Source organism: Cryptomeria japonica, chromosome 6 (assembly GCF_030272615.1).
Source record: "Cryptomeria japonica chromosome 6, Sugi_1.0, whole genome shotgun sequence".
In the NCBI taxonomy this organism is placed as follows: Eukaryota; Viridiplantae; Streptophyta; class Pinopsida; order Cupressales; family Cupressaceae; genus Cryptomeria; species Cryptomeria japonica.
The window spans coordinates 609,872,611-609,891,676 of record NC_081410.1 but is presented as its reverse complement, the minus strand read 5'-3'; the positions used below and the strand labels follow the sequence as shown (position 1 = coordinate 609,891,676).

General features: G+C 32.5%; 2 protein-coding genes across 2 annotated transcripts; both read right to left on the bottom strand.

Moving 5' to 3' along the window:
- Positions 1–789: 789 nt before the first annotated feature.
- Positions 790–2,307, bottom strand: LOC131037729 (ferruginol synthase-like). Its single transcript, XM_059222209.1, has 3 exons — positions 1,420–2,307; positions 947–1,024; positions 790–804 (listed from the first exon to the last, which is right to left on the bottom strand). The coding sequence occupies exons 1-3, from the start codon at positions 2,305–2,307 to the stop codon at positions 790–792; spliced, it is 981 nt and encodes a 326-aa protein (XP_059078192.1).
- A 13,770-nt stretch (positions 2,308–16,077) lies between these two features.
- LOC131876740 (cytochrome P450 76C3-like) lies at positions 16,078–17,196 on the bottom strand. Its single transcript, XM_059222208.1, has 2 exons — positions 17,129–17,196; positions 16,078–17,035 (listed from the first exon to the last, which is right to left on the bottom strand). Exons 1-2 carry the CDS (start codon positions 17,194–17,196, stop codon positions 16,078–16,080), a joined length of 1,026 nt encoding a protein of 341 aa, XP_059078191.1.
- Positions 17,197–19,066: the final 1,870 nt, after the last annotated feature.

Here is a 19,066-nt window from a genome sequence, read left to right as displayed (position 1 = left end):
GCTTTTCAATTGTGTTTTTATTGTCTCATTATATGTGTATGCTTCTTATACTAACCACATTTTTAGCATCACATATACAAGTTACAAAAAAGCTTGCTTATATAGGCAAGAGATGATGTAGTAGTTAACAATTGTCCTTGAAACAAAATTAAATGCATGATGCTACCCAATTTCTATCTAAAATGACACCTAAGATAACTAATATGAAAAATATTAAATAATTGTCTCATGTGACAACTAAACTATGCTAACTAAACTTAACATGTGTGAATAGGCGCTAAACAAGAACTAGTTCTAAGATTATGTCCTTATTCACACCAACAGTAAGTAGTATTTATAGAACCAAAAACTCAATATAATTTGATTTGACCCTTATTTCTAACATATTGTTTTAATATAGATGGTTTGGTAATCTTGGTGTGGGGATTGTGTGCAGTTCTATAGCCTTCTTTAATACTATTCCAAAGGTTTCACTCATGTCTATTTTCTTGTAATTCATCCCTATTGGAAGAGTCCAATTAAATGAATGGATGAATGAAGCAATAGTGAAATGAACCATTTGATGAGCTAAAGGAAGTCCTAAGCATATTCTTCTTCCAGCTCCAAATGGTATCAACTCAAAATCTTGTCCCTTGTACATCAGCTTATTATTCTCACCATTAAAAAACCTCTCTGACATAAATTTCAAAGGTTCCTTCCAAATTTTAGGATCTCTTCCAATTGCCCACAAATTCACAATCACCATGGTGTGCTTGGGTATCATATACCCTACCACCTCACATGAATTGTCTACTCTATGAGGCACTGCCAAAGGAAGTGTTAGGTGTAGTCGAAAAACTTCTTTCACTATACCATGAAGATAAGGTAGATAATCGATATTAGATTCTTCCACTCTTCGATTGAGACCAATTATCTATTCTAATTTTGTTTGTGCTTGCTTCATTACCTGAGGATTAGCAATGAGTTCCACCATAGCCCATTCTACTGTTGTACTAGTAGTGTCACTACCAGCAGAAAAAAGTTCCTACACATAATGAAAAGAAAATCACTCATCAATCATACAATTTTCTTTTCTTTGGAAACGAAACATAGGAGTTGAAGAAGGTGTTGAACAACTAACCAATTTAAAAAAGTAAAAAACTCTCAATTATTATAGTTCATTTACCCTTTTCTTAATCCTAAAAAATAAAAAAACTTATCATCTTACGTTTAGTTGTCCAAGATAGAAAATAGTACTCATTTTATTAGATCAAAGATGTATTACATTCACATATAAATGCAAAAAAGTCCATAAATAGAAACTAAAAATATTTAATAATACTTTACCTATATTCCTATAACAACCAACTAAACCTTTTTTCCTTCCTCGATCTGACATGAAAATCTGAACAATGATGTTAAAATTCTATGGGTACTTACCATAACTAAAGCCCTGATATTTTCCAGAGTGAAATCATGGGCAGTCGAATCGAGCAGAATGTCGAGAAAGTCCTTTTCCTTGGGAAGATCCACGCCCCTCCTCCTCTCCTCTAGCCGATCTTGTATGAATACATCTAAGTAGTTATGTAATCGCTTTTCATGGTCACCCAGATCACGGCACACGCTCTGCGGATCCAGGAACCTCAGAAACGGAAAAAGGTCGGCCAAGTTGGGTTTTCCGGTTAACCTCACCGTTTCATTAAAAGTGTTCCTCAATTCTGCAGACTCTGGATTGTTGGGATCGAACAACTTCTTACTAAAGATGACGTTGCTCATGAGATTGAGACCCACGTAGAACATCAAATGTGCAATATTCAAACTTTTTCCACTCTGCTCAAAAACCATTCGAATTGTCTGAGAGACTTGATCTCTTCTCAGATATTGCAGGGCGTGGAGTCTGGTGGGAGTGAAGAGCTCTGTGGTGGCAATTCGCCTCAATTTCCTCCAGTAATCTCCATACTGAGCAAAAGCGATTGAAGATTCGTGGTGAGAAAGAACTTTCATTGATTCCATCAGAGTCCGTCCTGCAAAGTTTTGGTCATGGGTTTTGAACATCTCCTTTGCCATTTCAGAGGAGGAAACCACCACAGCAGTTTTCATGCCGAGAGAGAGAGTCATGAGAGGGCCGTATTTCTGAGAAAGAGCCCACAAAGATTCATTCGGTTTTCTCCCCATCTGGAGAAGGTTTCTCACGATGGGCCAGGCAGGAGGTCCAGGAGGAAGATTTTCTCTTCTTTTCTTCATTCTTCTCCCGATTAGATCTAATAAGAAATATGCTAGCACACTGCTTAGAAGCGCAGAAAGCCAAATCAGCCATTGCTCTTCCATTGAATGAATTTCAGATCTGCTTGGAAAGCAATGATTTTGTGATTCCTGAGAAGATTGGTATATATATATATATATATATGCATCGTGGGAAGAAAAGTCTATAAAGATACCAAGCAGGCTGTTCATGGAATCTGACAAAGTCTATAAAGATACAAGCACGAGCTCCCTCGCTAGAAACGTGGAATCCATTTGTATTATATATTTGGACTGGTATATTTGATCGGCACCATGTTTATCTATTCTCTCTTCATTTGTGTTTATGTTTATAAAAATGTATTTGATAATGACAATAATATTTTTGATAATGTATTTGATAATGATAATAATATTTTTTATTATTTCAATTGTGATATAAACAAGAGACTACAATGTTTCAAGTTTACGTCTAGTTCATGTCAATAGTAAAAGTAGAGATGAAGATAAAGGAGGAGAGGAAGAGGGAGAGAAATAGATAGATAGAGATAGAGGAAGAGGAAGAGGAAGAGAAATAGATAGAGAGAGGTAGAGGCAAAGGGAGATAAAACATGAGAGAGATAATGTAATACTGTGATAGAGGGATAGAGAGAGAGATATGAATAAATATTTAATTGTTGAAAACGAGTGTTGTTAGATTATAAATAAATATTTTTGTTAATGAATAAAAAACGTAGTCAATTATTTGTTCTATTGTTTAGCAAACTTGGAATTAATAAGACATAAATATAAAATTGTCCATGTATAAAATCATACATATATCAATTTGACAAAACCAAGCTCAAATAATACTTTTTATTATGTGGTTTTTCAAAGCCTTAGAAAATATGTATATTTGACGCCAAACCCACTTGAAATAAACTAGGTACATAATATTTTTGTATTTTGTTGGAGACATGAAAATTGCTTTATAATCCATTTGAATGTGTGCCAAGCACAAAGTAACCAAGATTTTGTGCCATATCAAACTCAAATGTTATGCTTCATGATCTTATCTTGAATACCTTTATTTTTAAATTGAACAATAAATTATAATTAAAAAATAGTTATAAAGGTGAGAAAATAATAGTAGGGGGTTTGCCTATAGAATTGTAGGGGTCTTACTCTAACAAGATAATGCCATTGGGGTCGGTGGGAGGAGGAGGCTATAGAATACTCACTCTACAATTGTATGGAGTGGGAGTTCTAGTTGCAAACCTTGCATTCCAATAGAATTGGTTCATCAGGAGCCCTACTATTCTTAGCCATAGGGTGGAGGTATATTAATTGAAAGTTGGTATTGGAACATGTCCATCTGATTCATTGGATATGCAATATGTTTGATGTTGTTCCCATCATGTCCCTAAAATTCTATGGGCATTGTCGGATGGATACTAGTCTTAATTTAAGATAAAAGTATTGGTATTAAAAACATAGTTATAAAAGTTGTGAGAAAAAATATGATAAAAATAATGGTATTAAAATATTGATGGTGTACTTGTACGAAATGCACACCAACTTCTCTTTAATGAATTTGGGCCACTTTAGTGGACTTTGATTGTAGTTAAATGTGTAAAGTTTAAATAGGGACATACATCATTTATTGCTTGGTAAGCCAAGATGAATATTTGTATAGTTGTACATAGATTATTAGAATAATAATAAAGTTGGAAATATTATATGAATTAAGAAGATATAGGTAATTGTCGGTATGCACGAACAATGAAAAATATAGAGTACATTGCACATCAGTACTCACTATCATATAAAAAAAAATTATTCTCATGATTTGACTTTTGATTAATGAATTGAAATATATAATAAATAAGAGAGGAATTTTTTGTGTGTGCTTACTATAACCAATCTAGAAACAAAATAAATGATATTTTTACAATTATTTAAAATAGAAAATTAAATATAACTAAGAATATTTGTTCAATTTGTTTAATTCTATGCTATCATTGGTTAAATTATTGAAAAAGTAGAATTGAATGAATGCATAACTATCCTCCTTGGTAGGAACTAAAAAAATTGATAGATGTTAAAAAATGTATTTTAGGCAAATATTATTGATTTGGGATGCTATTTATGTTCTTTGTTAATTAAAAATAGATAAAATCAACAGAAATAGATATTGAATTTGATAAAATTGGTAAAGTAATTAATAATTATTTTAATTGTAAAGTTTTATATAAATGACATCAATATTTAATAATTTTTAATTGCAGTGTTATATAGAAATGGCATCAAAATTTTAATTATTTTTTTATTGTAAAATGATACCAATATTTAATAATTTTTAAATAGTGATAAAATACCAAAAAAATATCATGTCAATAATTTGTATTCTCATTAAAAAAAAATTTGGTTTGTATTAGATAAGATTATCAAAAGTTTTCTCATTGATGAGGTTCTAGAAGAAGTCTAGTCTAGGTTGTAAGATTTAGCTATGGAGATAGCCACCCAAGATTTAAACGCCTATGTAAAGCACAAGATACTTATAAAATAATTATGACAAGAATAAATTGTATTCCTATCAAAGAATGCAAATAGAAAGGATGTATAATTTATGAGAGACACTTGGTTATATATAGGCCAAGGTGGGGCATAGGATAACACAAGATTATGACAAATGTCTTAATCTTATGATATAGGACATAATGTTATAGTTATCCTATGTGTAAGAAATTTTAAGTGGTAAGATGTGAAAGGCACCTAACAGTGAAACTATTTAGGTAATACCCATATTTACACCAATACCCTCTTAAGTGCAACAACAAATGTGAAAATATGCAAAGATGAGCCCCGACTACTAGGTCATGTACAAATGCAATGCAATCTCTCACAAATGGAGAAAATGAGAGAAATCACTTTAAAAAAAATCCTTCCCAAAAGAGAGAAAAAATAGAAAATTCTCTCAAAAAGATGAGGACAAAACCTCATTTGATGATAAATGCCCCCTCATAAGAGTGAATGGAGAGATAAGTTCAAGTGACCCTTATTGAAGAAATATCTTCCACCCCCAAGAGATCTAATAAGTGATGATACTTATTCTCAGTGAAAGGTTTGGTGAAAATGTATGCAATTTTCTCTATTGTCAAAAAATATTGTAAATTAATGACCCTCTCCTATATGAACTCCCTAATGTTGTGCATATGGATCTTGATATTTTTGGTTCACCAATGTTGAATCAGATTCCTTTAGATTTGGATGGCACTCTAATTGTCACAATAGAGGATACTTAGTTGTGGAATGGTGAAGCCAAATGTAGTCAAAATATTTTAAAGCCAAATAGCCCTAGTAACAACATTAACAACTCTCCAAAACTTAGACTTGGTTGAAGAAAGAGTAATCAAATGTTACTTCTAAATCTATCAAAAAATGGGGCTACAATCAAAGTAAAAGTTGTAGCCAGATGTGGACTTACGATCATCAAGATCATTTTCCCAATTAGAATTTGTATATCCAGACAAGTTAAATTTTCTATCTATTTCATAGTAATTTCATAATAATGAGTACCCTATGTATAATGCAAGATTTTTTTGGCGGCTTTCTAATGAAGCTCATATGGTTCTTGCATAAAGTGTGAAACCATGCCAACCACAAAATAAATATTTGGGTAGGTGTAAGTTAGATAGATGATGCTCCCAACAATCTAATGATATAAAGTGGCATCAACTAGTGGAGTAGAACACTTGGTCTCATGCTTGACTCGAAGAGAAAGATTTTGTTATGATTATCAAAATGAAATAAGAGAAAAGACTGCAGTCACTAGCAAGGGAATTTGAGTATGCTGAAGCATTCATGATCAAAATTAAGGATGAGTGTTAGAATATGTAATTTCTCCCATCGTGCATTGATGAAAAAATATTGGGTAGAGTCAACAATATCTTGCATTTTCAAAATTTCCATAGTCTGAAGGAAAAGAAAGGATAGCAATTTTGGTGAGAAATTTGAAATCAAAACAAGATAGCACGTTGGCAGATAAATGGAAAGTAGTCTTAAGAATATGAAGCTTTCAAGATTGTTTAACAATTTCAATTGTTTGAAGCAGTTTGAATTCCACTCATGATTGAAGGTAGAGGAACATGCAAAGACACTTAATGCGTTATTCACTTGAGCCTTTGTTGAAAAGGAGACAACTAAAAGAATGTGTTGATGGATAGTAGAGGAGACTGCGTTGTAAGGGAGAAACAAAAGAAATAGAGGCAATGTGCGCTGAAGAGGACACAGAAGAATGATCGAAGAGCTGAAGTCTTGTCAATGCATGGAATAGATAGTGAAGAGTACGCTGTGGCATAGAGAAAGTGCAAAGGTCGTGTGAATATAAAGAGTCATGTGAATGTGAAAAGACAGTGTGTGAATCGAATGGCACATCATATCCATATTACAGATTGGCATCGGCCAAATAAGGCAAATAAGGTGGCCTTTTAAAAGGAAGATTCGTTGCAGATTTTAGATAGGGAACTTGGAAGGGCATCAGCCATTTTAAAAGACCGAGAGAAAAATATAAACAGAGCAAGCCTTAAAATATGAGATTCTAAAAATAGTATTGCATGAAGATGATAAAATTAGATCAAATAGTTTTATATTGCATGAATCTATTATTGGCACATAACTATTTTTTTAGCAGCCCCTTGAGCTGTCTAAGACCTCTATAAAAGAGACAACTATATTCACTGTAATCATCAAAGATAAAGAGTAAAGCTGTTGTAGCTTTTTTCATAGTGTTAGGAAGAGATATTAGCCTATCATGAATGTTGTAACATTTGAAGCATATGTAAGGTTATCAATGGATTAATGAAGATGATGTGTTGTAGCATTTGAGTAATATATGTTTTTTATTTTTTTGTGTTAATATTTCCATCCACCACAACACTTTATAGATCTCTTTTAGTTTATTTAATGATGAAGAGGAGGTAATTTTCATGTTGTATAAAATTATGTTGTTTAATCAGAATGAATTGCATAGTTTTTTAGTCAAAAACATTGACTCATATTTCACTTGAGTCAATCTCTCATGTATATAAATGATTCATCTAACAGTAGCACCACCCATTATATCTAGGTGATGCTTGTAGCAATGAAGCATCAATATCTATTAAAAGAACATCCATCTTATGACTTCAACTCAAATACATTTAGTAATGTCATTTATCAACTATACGACCTAATCATGACCCTCTCTACACGAAAATTGTTATTGTGGTTTCCTAGTCTGAAATGGCAAAGGAGGTCTTCAAACCCACAACCAAAATTTTAGTGCTAACACACAACTGTCCACAAAAAAGGATGCAACCTATGAGAAGAGATCAAAAAAAAATGTAGCCTTTGCGGGATTGAAGAATAATTTTAGTTCTTTAGTTATGGTGACTAGGAAACCTAACTTGGCTGACTTTTTTAGCTTTCTAAGGTTTATGCCATGGAAGTGACAACTATATAGATTTAAACCTCTCAAGAAACAACAAGTTACCGTGTTGATATATAGATAAAAAATGGAGAATGGATAAATCAAATATTAAAATGAGAAGAGTGAGAGATTTTGTTTCTAGGATTAGGTATTCATTCAAAAAAAATACAAACCTAACAAAATAATAGATGGTATGAGTTTTCCGTGGTCCATAGATATTAAAAGTAATCTTTTGGATTAAACTATGTTTATTTTCTTGTTCTTTAAATTTTTTTTTTAAATTTTTTTTTGGTTTCCTAATTTTTTTCTCTTCTTCTTTCTTCTTTCTTTTTGTTTTTAGTTTCTTGTTTTCTTGTTCTTATTCTTGTTTTCGCTTTTTTATACATATTTTTAATTATGTTTATTTCATTTTTAATTAATTTTTCACTTTTTAATCTTTAATTTCCCTCAACTCATACAACCTATATAAAACTATATCTACAATCAATCATCTAATTTTTATTCTTGATGATGGATCATAGGGTGTGATTTGGAATGTTGTTCAAATAAATAAACATAGTTTAATCCACAAGCTTACTTTCAATATCGTAGAAGAATTAATGCATCACTCCATACGGGTTCACTGAATTTCAAGGCTTCAATTTGTGAAGCTAATGAGTAATGAGAAAGAAGCTGAGCCACTTTATGAAGTGACCATGGTGAACTAAATTGATATTGAAAGATAAGGAATATTTATAAAATAAATGAGGTAATATGCACTAGACAATTCAATAGAAATTGCTTAAAATATGAGAGCACAAAGATCCAAAATAAATGCTAGCAAAAAGAAATAAAATGTGAAAATGAGATGAGGAGTATAGGGTGAAGTTTTTTATTAGACCATAAGTAGATTCTTTGTTGGATGGCAGGTGTGTCGACACCTATAAGAAAACATGAAAAAATAGGGTAGATGAAATGAACCAAAAATTATAATTTAAGATTAAAAAAACACTTGAAAGATTCTTGGATTTTCGATGTGAAGTCTCATAAGAATGTCAAGATGTGAATGTGAACAAAAAAATCATGTAATTAAGATTCACATACAAGAAAATGAACCTTTAAATTGATTCCAAATTCACTTTCAGTTGATCTTGAAGAGGTAGTGTGCCTAGGTTAAGAAGGCTTATAAAAGACATCTCAAAAATTCTTGTTGTGCACACACAAGAATGTGTGTGGTTTTTCTCAAGATATGTGATTGATTAAGACATTGTATGTTGGTTTCTCTTCAAACTACTAGCATGACTTTTGTTTCACGAGACCCTCCTTTAATAACTTGGAGAGAGGTGTGATTCATAGATTAAGAGGATGATTGATCAACAATTGAGATTGATCGATGAGATTAATAGTTAAGGATGACTGCAAGATTTGGAAAGAGAAGGAGCCTCCAAGAGAAACCTTGTTATTGGTGCACTTGGAGAGGATAAGGATCAAGAGGATTTGGGTAGTTACAGTTGATCTAATTTGAAAAGTTGTTGGGGAGTGAAAGGACTCACATGTGCTATAATGATCATGGGGATGTGTGGCTAGTATATGCAATTGATCTCACAAACATGTGAGAATCACACAAAGATGTGATATTTGACAAGTGAGTGATCTAACACATGTGTGAAAGTCACATTTGTGAAGTAGAGGGTGTAGATCTTTTAGGATAAATAGATGGCTAGAATTTGATGAAAGGATTTGTAGATAAGTGGGATGTATGTGACAATTGGATGTTGTAGCATTCTTAGAAATGTGCAAAAGGATTAATTTAGTTTATTTATTTATTTTATTCAACTAACTAACTGATGGGGAAAAGGAGTAATTAAATAAATAATTTGTAACTATTTAATTTTGGGGGGGATAAAGATACAAATGGAATAAATATGTTTTTATCTAATTAAGGGTGAAATATAGAGAAAATTGGTAAATAATAAATTAATCAAACAAATAGTTTTGATTTATTTAATTAATTCCTAGAATGTGATTGCGAAGGTTAAATTAAAGGGTCTTGAGTTGATTCTAGAAGGATAAAATTGATTGTGGTTGGATGTGGTTAATCTTAGGTTTCTACATTCACAATATTAAAAATGCATGAGATATTTTTATGAAAGAAATAAAATAAATAAATCTTCAACTCTAGCACATAGGTTATTGGCAAAAACTCCAAATCAAGCATTATAAAGACCAGAAACTACAAGAGAAATCAAGAGTTAAATTGAAAATATAAATGAACCATTGAATTTATGTTTTTATCTACAATACAAGCATCTAGAATCAATACTAATTCAAATAATAGTTTCATAGAGATACACAAGACACATCATGTAGCTAGAATAAAGTGAGATAGCGGAAGGATAACCTACAATATTCATCCAAATCACCTATGTCCAATTAACCACCATTAGGAAAGACCTATGCATGGAAAGTCGATAAAATATTAGGTATATTTTCCCAACAAAAAATATTCTAAGAACAACATGGACATCCAATATGATATGATAGAAGTTAAAACAAATATCAATTACCTACATCAATTGAAGGCACGTAAACCTATCAAAATTTAGATATCATAGATGAACTAGGTAAAATAATAATAATAATAACACATAACAAATATAATGAATGGTGAAGCCAAACCACTACTATATTCTAAAATTATGTCTGAATGTGTACATCCCATAATACATGGACAACCTTCTGTAATAAATAACCATCCCACTAACCTCAATCATGATGAAGGGTATGGCTTAAGTATTTTCTTTGTATCCAAAAACTTTGCCAACCCCTCCTTTCACCACTACAACCCCCTCTTGGTGTAGCCATATTTTTGCTTCACCCCTCCCCCTCTTGCCACCCCTTTCCTCTCCGCACATCGTGGCCTTATTGAGATGAGCCCCTTGGATTCCCTCTTCCTTGTCTTTAATTTCCCCTTTCTCTCCCTTTTGTGGTTCCTTTGTCCCCCACTTTCCCCTTCTCTTGTTTGTAGCCGGTTCTTGTCTTTTTGTTTCCCCCCTTTTTTCTTTGATATTTAATGTTACTTTATTTCTTTATTCTACTAAGGATCTCTCTATTATCTTTCTCTTATTTTCTTATTTTGTTGTATTTCATTCTTATTTTGTGTAATGTTATTTTGTTTATGTATGTTCATTCTTTTTATCTTTCTCTCTTTTTCTTTTTCTTAGCTTTATTAATTTATTTACTTTCTAATTTATTCATTTTTAATTGAGTTCAATTATCTTTCTTCATAGAACTTTTATCTTCTTTTTTTTCAGTGCATTTTGTCTTTATATTATTATGATAGACCATATTAGCAACATGCTCATTTTATACCATATTAGATTGTATGGTAATTTCAGCTCATTTTTAAAACTTTTTCAAGTTCTCTATTTTTTTGTTTTCTCTAGCTTTATTTGCATACGAGCATTTTTATCTTCTTTATATTATTGTTTCCTCCCCTCCTAGCCAATTTTTCATTTACCACCTCTGGTCTTGAAACTGATCCTCATGAGCATCTTATGTTGCACTATCGATCTTTAATTCCCCTTCACAACCAAGCTCTGCTACTTCCAGAGTTCCTTAAAGGATTGTTCCCCCATTTCCTCTCATCCTTGTGCCAACTCAAGTGATGATCAACGAACCTTAGTGTTTTGGAATTGTCTTTAAGGTTCCCGAGTTCTAAAAAGTACTGACCTCACAATCCTTGTGATGATTACTAGTACCTATCAATTGATCAATTGATTTGGGAACATCAAAATCACTTCCACTGATGTTCAAATGCCCAACCTTTCCAAGCATCTAATACTCCTCTGAAAACAATAGGTCATACTAAGTGACGAAGGAGTCATGATGACATCGAGATATTAGAGGATTCAAGAATTTATGCAATCATGCTTTGAAATCTTTAACATGTTGATCACTATCCATTACACTCTTTCCAGGATCTAATCCTATGAAGATTTGCATGTACGTCTCCATAATGGAAAATTAAATGGTGAAATAAATGAAAAGGTGGTGGCATGAGTTATAGCATTTAATGATGGCATTTCTTGTAGAAGACATTTATCATGTTTCCACTTTCTCATTATGATCTTCGAAGCTGGCAGAAGTAATGTATCAGCATGAATTATTCTTCTCAAAATGGTTTTGCCACATAATGATCAGTTTCCTGTAGTTAACCTTGATTTGAATTGGCTAGAGAATGAACAAGAAGACATTATCCTTGGATTATATGCTCTCGCATGGATGCAACAAACTTGTTTTGCAGGGTATAGGGAGACAGTGACTCTGCTAGGAAAGATAGAAAGGCAAGTCGATAATCATAATGGCCAATTACAAGAGATATTTTTTGCCACCAGAAATTTAGGTAATTAGTCCCACGATAGAGTGATAAAATGGTATTTCAAGAAGATGGTCCTGCATCGATCATGCAACTAGATACATAATTTGTTGAAAATCCATAGGAATACATACTTGTTGGGTTGACAAACTTGGCTTTGCAATGCAAGCATAGCTATGTTGAATACATGTAGATGATTTTTGTGCTTGAAGATGAGGAGGAGAAAGCCGAAAGACATGGTGCCTTCCTTTAGAGGGAGCTTCACATGTGAAGGAATCTTTCTCCACCTGTTGTTTGAGTATTGGTTAGAATATTTAGAATAGGCTTCCAATTTTGCTTTGAATTATGAACCCATGTAATGTCACGTGTGCTTTACGATAGGTTTTAGTTTTTCTTAAGTAAAAATGGTTCTTTCCAAGAAACCATTATCTATAGGGAGAAATTTTCCTTTTATGTATATATAGCTTTAGGCAAAAGAGAGAAAGGAGAGAGGACTAATCCCCTTGCACTTTGACGCATGAGCGAGAATTGGTCAATTATCATTTTCGATGTGTTTTTAGTCTAAGTTTTGGAAAGTGACATCATGTTTTCTTTTTTAGATACATAATTTTATATGTAGAAAAATGGAGAATTTGTGCTTTTGAATGAGATTATAAGAATGGGGAATTCCTAAAGCTTTGTATCCATGCATGTTCTTTTGGTTAGCATTTACTTTCAAATTTACAATTAGTTCTTTGAATTCATCTGCCTATTATTATTATGAATGCGTATGTTTACAAAAATTTGAGTCTTGATGCATTTACATCATTTGAGAAGGATAACTGTTAGTTTCTTATGTCCATTTGTCACGCATAACTAATGGGTGAACTTTGAGTTACCTATTTGTGTTTTTATCAGCTCTGTTCTTTCCTTCATTTTGTTTTTGTTTGCCTTTACTACTTTTTGGTCAAAAGCATAACCCGTAAAAACCCCAATTATATCATAAGAGGGAATTGTACCTTTAAATGTAGAGGAAAGTTGCTAATTTAATTATCAATTTCTCCAACTGTTTTTTTCATATTTGTCTCTATTAATAGGGTGCAGAGGGTTTTGTTTTTTCTTCTAAAAGGAAAAAATATATACACAAACAATGAGTTAGTCGGTGTTTTTTCCTTGTTTCTTTGTTTGTTTGTTTTTTCAAAATTTGATATATATTTTGAGTCTCATTTATTTTTGTTCTTTCTTCCCATTTTTGTATTTTACGTTGCTTTGGGTATGTTTGAATTATTGATTGTCTTTACTTGTTAATGGGTATATCCTTTGTGTCTTTTATTTTATTATATATTTTAATATATATATATATATATATATATGATATTTTAATCCTTTTATTTATTTGTTTCTTTCATTTGTTTATCAGTTTATTATTTTCTAGTTCTTCTATGTAGGTCAACTATTCCCTCTTCTCCTAGCCTTGTACTTCATGCACCTTCGACCTCCACCCTTCCCCTTTTAATTTATTCTACTCAGTTCTACAACCAACCTATTTTTAATCTCCTTATTCGCCGTATCATCCTAATTACAAATCACAGAGTGTGATCCGAGACATTGATGAAAAAATATACATGCAATCTAATCCAAAAATTTCTACAACAATATAATTCATGTATTGTGGAAATCTACTAACATTAAGCATCTGTAATGTAAATACAACATATCATCGAGAATATATACTGATGGAAATAGAAAACATCATTGATAAGTATGATATTAGTAACAAATTAAAGTGAAACAAAAATACATGGCATGTAGGCATTGTGGATTATGCATTTTCATAGTATTTATTTATTCATTCATAATATCACTTGACATAAACTTACACCAAACCCTGTAATAGAGCTAGTAAGTAATTTTTTTAGGAGAAAAATCTTATCATAAATTTCTTTGACCCTTATTTCTAACACATTATTCTAATATAGATGATTTGGTAATCTTGGTGTGGGGATTGCATGCAACTCTATAGCCTTCTTCAGTATTGTTCCAAAGGTATCTGTCATGTCTATTTTCTCATAATTCAGTCCAATTGGAAGGTTCCAATAAAATGAATGGATTAAAGAAGCAATAGTAAAATGGACCATTTGATGAGCCAAAGGAAGTCCTAAGTATATTCTTCTTCCAACTCCAAATGGTATCAACTCAAAATCGTGTCCCTTATACTCGATCTTACTATTCTCACAATTAAAAAACCTCTCTGGCATAAATTTTAAAGGTTCCTTCCAATTTTTAGGATCCCTTCCAATTGCCCACACGTTCACAATCACTTGTGCATCCTTGGGTATCATATACCCCCCTACTTCACATAAGTTATCTTCTTTGTGAGGAACTGCCAAAGGAAGTGTTGGGTGTAGTCGAAACACTTCTTTCACTATAGCGTGGAGATAAGGTAGATGGTTTATGTCAGATTCTTCCACCTTTTTGTTGAGGCTGACTACCTCTTCTAATTCTTTTTGTGCTTGTTTCATTACATGAGGATTGGCAATCAATTCCACTATAACCCATTCTATTGTTGTAGTAGTAGTGTCACTACTAGCAGCCAAAAATTCCTACATGATCATAAAGAAGTGATCCATCAACCATACAAATTTATATTTTATTGAAAATGAAAAATATGAGTTGAAGTGTGTATTGAACAACAAAATAATTCATATAACTAAAAGAAATCGCTTGGTGGGGCTATCTACCTTTTCTTACTTCTAAAAAATTAAACAAACATATATGTTTTAGTTTTTTATTATATAAGAAACAAATAAACATTTAACATACATACAATTAAACATTTAATTTTTATTTTATTGTGACTTAAGGCCCTAGAGAATTACTTATTATGGAGATGCTATGATTGGTTATGTGTACTCTATTTATAAATCAAATAATTTAATATGAAATAGTCTATAACAATTTTATTATTTATTTACATAGAAACGAATAAATAATTATCTTAGATTTATTGAATTTTTTTTCTTTTCTTATTAAAATATTTAATATAAAAAATTAACCATTGAGTTGAAGACTCCATATCAATTAATTATCTTTTGTTTTATGATATTGCTATTAGGATTCAACTATGTAGTTTTCGAGTCAAACTCATTGACCCATATTTCATAAGTAGTGGTTCACAAGAACCCATCTCTCATGAGAATGAATGGTCCACTTAGCACTCATTGCATCTAGGTGATGCTCATAGAGGTGAAGCATTGGATCTTCTTAGAATTATCTTTTGTTTACTTTTGTAGGGTAATAAAAAATTGTTACGCATTTGTAAATGTAAAAAAGTTATGACATTTAGATTGAATATATCTAGATTATACGGCCGACCTTTAACCACACACACTAAGCAACATATTAGGATTAGAGAATGTTAGTCAACTCTAAGTGTTTAATACTTTTAATACTAGAAGTGTATTCTTAGTGTGACCACACACATTAAGCAACATATTAAGCCTAGAAAATGTCAGTCAACTCTGTGTGCTTAACACTTTTAAGCCTAGAAGTGTATTCTTAGTGTGACCACACACCTTAAGCAACATATTAAGCCTAGAAAATGTCAGTCAACTCTGTGTGCTTAACACTTTTAAGCCTAGAAGTGTATTCTTAGTGTGACCACACACCTTAAGCAACATATTAAGCCTAGAAAATGTCAGTCAACTCTGAGTGTTTAACACTTTTAAGCCTAGAAGTTTATTCTTAGTGTGACCACACACCTTAAGCAATATATTAAGCCTAGAAAATGTCAGTCAACTCTGAATGTTTTACACTTTTAAACCTAGAAGTATAAATTGTGTGTGTGATTTAAGCCATTCCCAATTATGCTATGTAATCATTTTTCTTCATAAATATTTTAGACCTATCTATTATCAAGATGACCAAACAAAACAACCAAAATCTCTTCCAGACTCATATTTATCCAGACTGATCCTAATAATAGATCATAAAGTTGATGTGAAAAACTGAAAAACTAAGAGAATATGCAATACTTACCAAAACTAAAGCCCTGACGTTCACTAGAGTGAAATCATCTGCAGTCAAATCGAGGAGAATGTCGAGAAAGTCCTTTTCCTAGGGAAGATCCATGTATGAATACATCTAACAACTTATGTAGTCGCTTATTATGGACGATCACACCACGGCTCACGCCCTGAGGGTCCAGGAATCTCAAAAATGGATAAAAGTCGGCCAAATTGGGTATTCCGGCCAACCTCAGCGACTCAGTAAAAGTGTTCCTCAATTCTGCAGAGTCTGGATTGTTGGGATCGAAAAAGTTCTTACTGAAGATGGCGCTGCTCATGAGATTGAGACCCTCGTAGAACACCAAATGTGCAATGTTCAAACATTGTCCCCTCTTCTCGAAGACCATTCGAATCATGTCAGAGACTTGATCTCTTCTTAGATGTTGTAGCGCTTGGAGTCTGCTGGTAGAGAAAAGCTCTGTGGTGGCGATTCGCCTCAATTTCCTCCAGTAATCTCCATACTGAGCAAACACTATTGAGGATTTGTGGTGAGAAAGAACCTTGACTGCTTCTAACACTGGCCGTCCTGCAAAGTTTTTGTCGTGGGTTTTGAAGATCTCCTTTGCCATTTCAGAGGATGAAACCACCACAGCAGTTTTCATGCCGAGAGAGAGAATCATGAGAGGGTCGTATTTCTGAGAAAGAGCCCACATTGATTCATTTGGGTTTTTCCCCAGCTGTAGAAGGTTTCCCACAATAGGCCAGCCAGGAGGTCCGGGAGGAAGATATTCACTTCTTTTCTTCATTCTTTTGGCGATTAGATCTAATAAGAAATACGACAGCACACTGCTCACCAGAAGAAGGTTTCCCACAATAGGCCAGCCAGGAGGTCCGGGAGGAAGATATTCACTTCTTTTCTTCATTCTTTTGGCGATTAGATCTAATAAGAAATACGACAGCACACTGCTCACCAGCGCAGAAAGCCAAATGAGCCATTGCTCTTCCACTGAATGGATTTCAGATCTGCCAAGGAGACTCAATGGGAAACCAGCAACAATACATTAAAGATTTGTATATATAAAACGCTTAGTAGCAAGATAGCTAATGACATCTGACAAAAACGTGCCCTTCCCTCGGAAGAAACGTGTATATATAAAAATATATTCGGTCACGGCCGTTGTCATATGTATATGACAATATCGAACATGATTATGTTCGATCTGTGTATATAAACATATTTGACAATGTCTATTGTCATCTGTATATATATAAAGGTATAGCCGTATATCTATATACTCCAAGGTTGAATATAGCAATTAATTAATGATAATGTTGATTTTTACTTGCTAATAGATACTCCTTTTGCTCAATTATTCATGTAGAAATAAATAATAATATAGTTGGTCATTATTTTAAAATTACATAGTATTGCCGTATATCTAGATACTCCAAAAGAATCTTTAATTAGGATTTATGGTAGCAATAAAGGTTGAATATAGAAATAAACAAGAGACGTCAAGTTCCTATTCAGAGTGTAATGTTTTCAAGTAGATAGATTATGAAGATGGTTAAAAACATTTACAAATTTCTTTGGGAAATTAGAAAACAGATTTATAAATTGTTTGGGAAATTAAAGAACAGATTTATAAATTGTTAATGTTTTCAAATAGATAGATTATCAATATGGTTAAAAACATAAAAAATCATTTCTAAATTGCTTTGGAAAATTCAAGAACAGATTTATAGATTCTTGAAATAAATGGACAAAGGTATGAACTAAGAAATCGTTTACAAATTGCTTGAAATAATTAAACAAATGTTGTACAAGTTAGGCCTGCAGATGTTAGAGATTGAATAAATGCATTGAGCACATACTGTAACTCGATGTTGTAAGTGATATTTAAGTCATTTACAACATATTCAAAATGAAGGTAAGTCATAATGTAGCTAAAATGTAAATCAATTGTAATACCTTTTAAAGTAAAAACAAATAAATAAAACTGAAAAAAACTGCATAGTCTTTCAAATAAAAATTATAATTAAATCAAACTTCGTGATCGGATCATAAGATTGTGTACATATCCTACCCTTTATGAAATTTAAACTTGTGACATCTCTTTTAAGACCACAAATACTCGACCACTACCAACTCAGACAGTACCCATTTGTCTCCCTTTTACATGAATAGCAATCAAAGCTTTTATGAAATTTTTAAATGAATCTAGAGCAGGCACGACTCCTTATCTCAGTAATTTAATACACTCCTTATCTTAGTAATTTAACAGAAGAAAGGAAAAAAGAACACAAAAACTAAATTCTACAGAAAAAATTGTTGGAATAATGATATATTTGTCATTAGTGAATACACTTAGTGAAAACACTTATTCGATTTTGAATGTTACTGAGCTCATCACTCAGTCCACAGCCTATACCGAGCATTCAGCAAAGCTCACCGATTAAACAGTTCAAACCGAGCAGTAAGACTATCACCAAGCATATGAGACAAACAGCAGTTACCGAGAAATCAGTTCAAACCGAGTCACCAGTGGTTATCGAGTGACACTATATCTACCGAGTCACCACAGCTACCGAGTTCCAAGCTACACTTCGGGACTAGTATGGACCGAGCTTCTACTCTTACCGAGAGCATGACGATGCCGAGTACTGTAGTGGACGTCGTGTATCAGAAGATCACCGAGCCAGCTTGAGGAACCGAGTATCTACCGACTCAGTAATATTTTGTTCACCTATGTAAGGCCGACTTAAGAATGAGTTTATGTTATTAATTTGTATGAGGACGACTTTATGAAATGTAAATGTAATTATGGACGGTATATATATGTAATGTATTATACCATCTGTAGTATGTATGTAAGATGTATGTATATGCGAAATTAGAAAGAGCAGAGAAAAACTGCATTAAGGCAGCAGACCAGAACATTTTCGTAGAGTCAGTAAAGGAGCAGAATCGACATATCTATCTCAGAAGGAGATCAATACTCAAAGGATCTTATCAGCAATAAAGTTGTAAGTCAAGATCTACTGTTTCATCCT

Excerpts from the sequence above, each read along its gene's own strand:
- LOC131037729 (XM_059222209.1), bottom strand. The coding sequence starts at position 2,307 with ATGGAAGAGCAATGGCTGATTTGGCTTTCTGCGCTTCTAAGCAGTGTG. Across the intron at positions 1,025-1,419 it reads ATATCAGGGCTTTAGTTATG|GAACTTTTTTCTGCTGGTAG; the intron begins GTAAGTACCCAT and ends CATTATGTGTAG.
- LOC131876740 (XM_059222208.1), bottom strand. The coding sequence starts at position 17,196 with ATGACAACGGCCGTGACCGAATATATTTTTATATATACACGTTTCTTC. Across the intron at positions 17,036-17,128 it reads CGAGGGAAGGGCACGTTTTT|ATCTGAAATCCATTCAGTGG; the intron begins GTCAGATGTCAT and ends TCTCCTTGGCAG.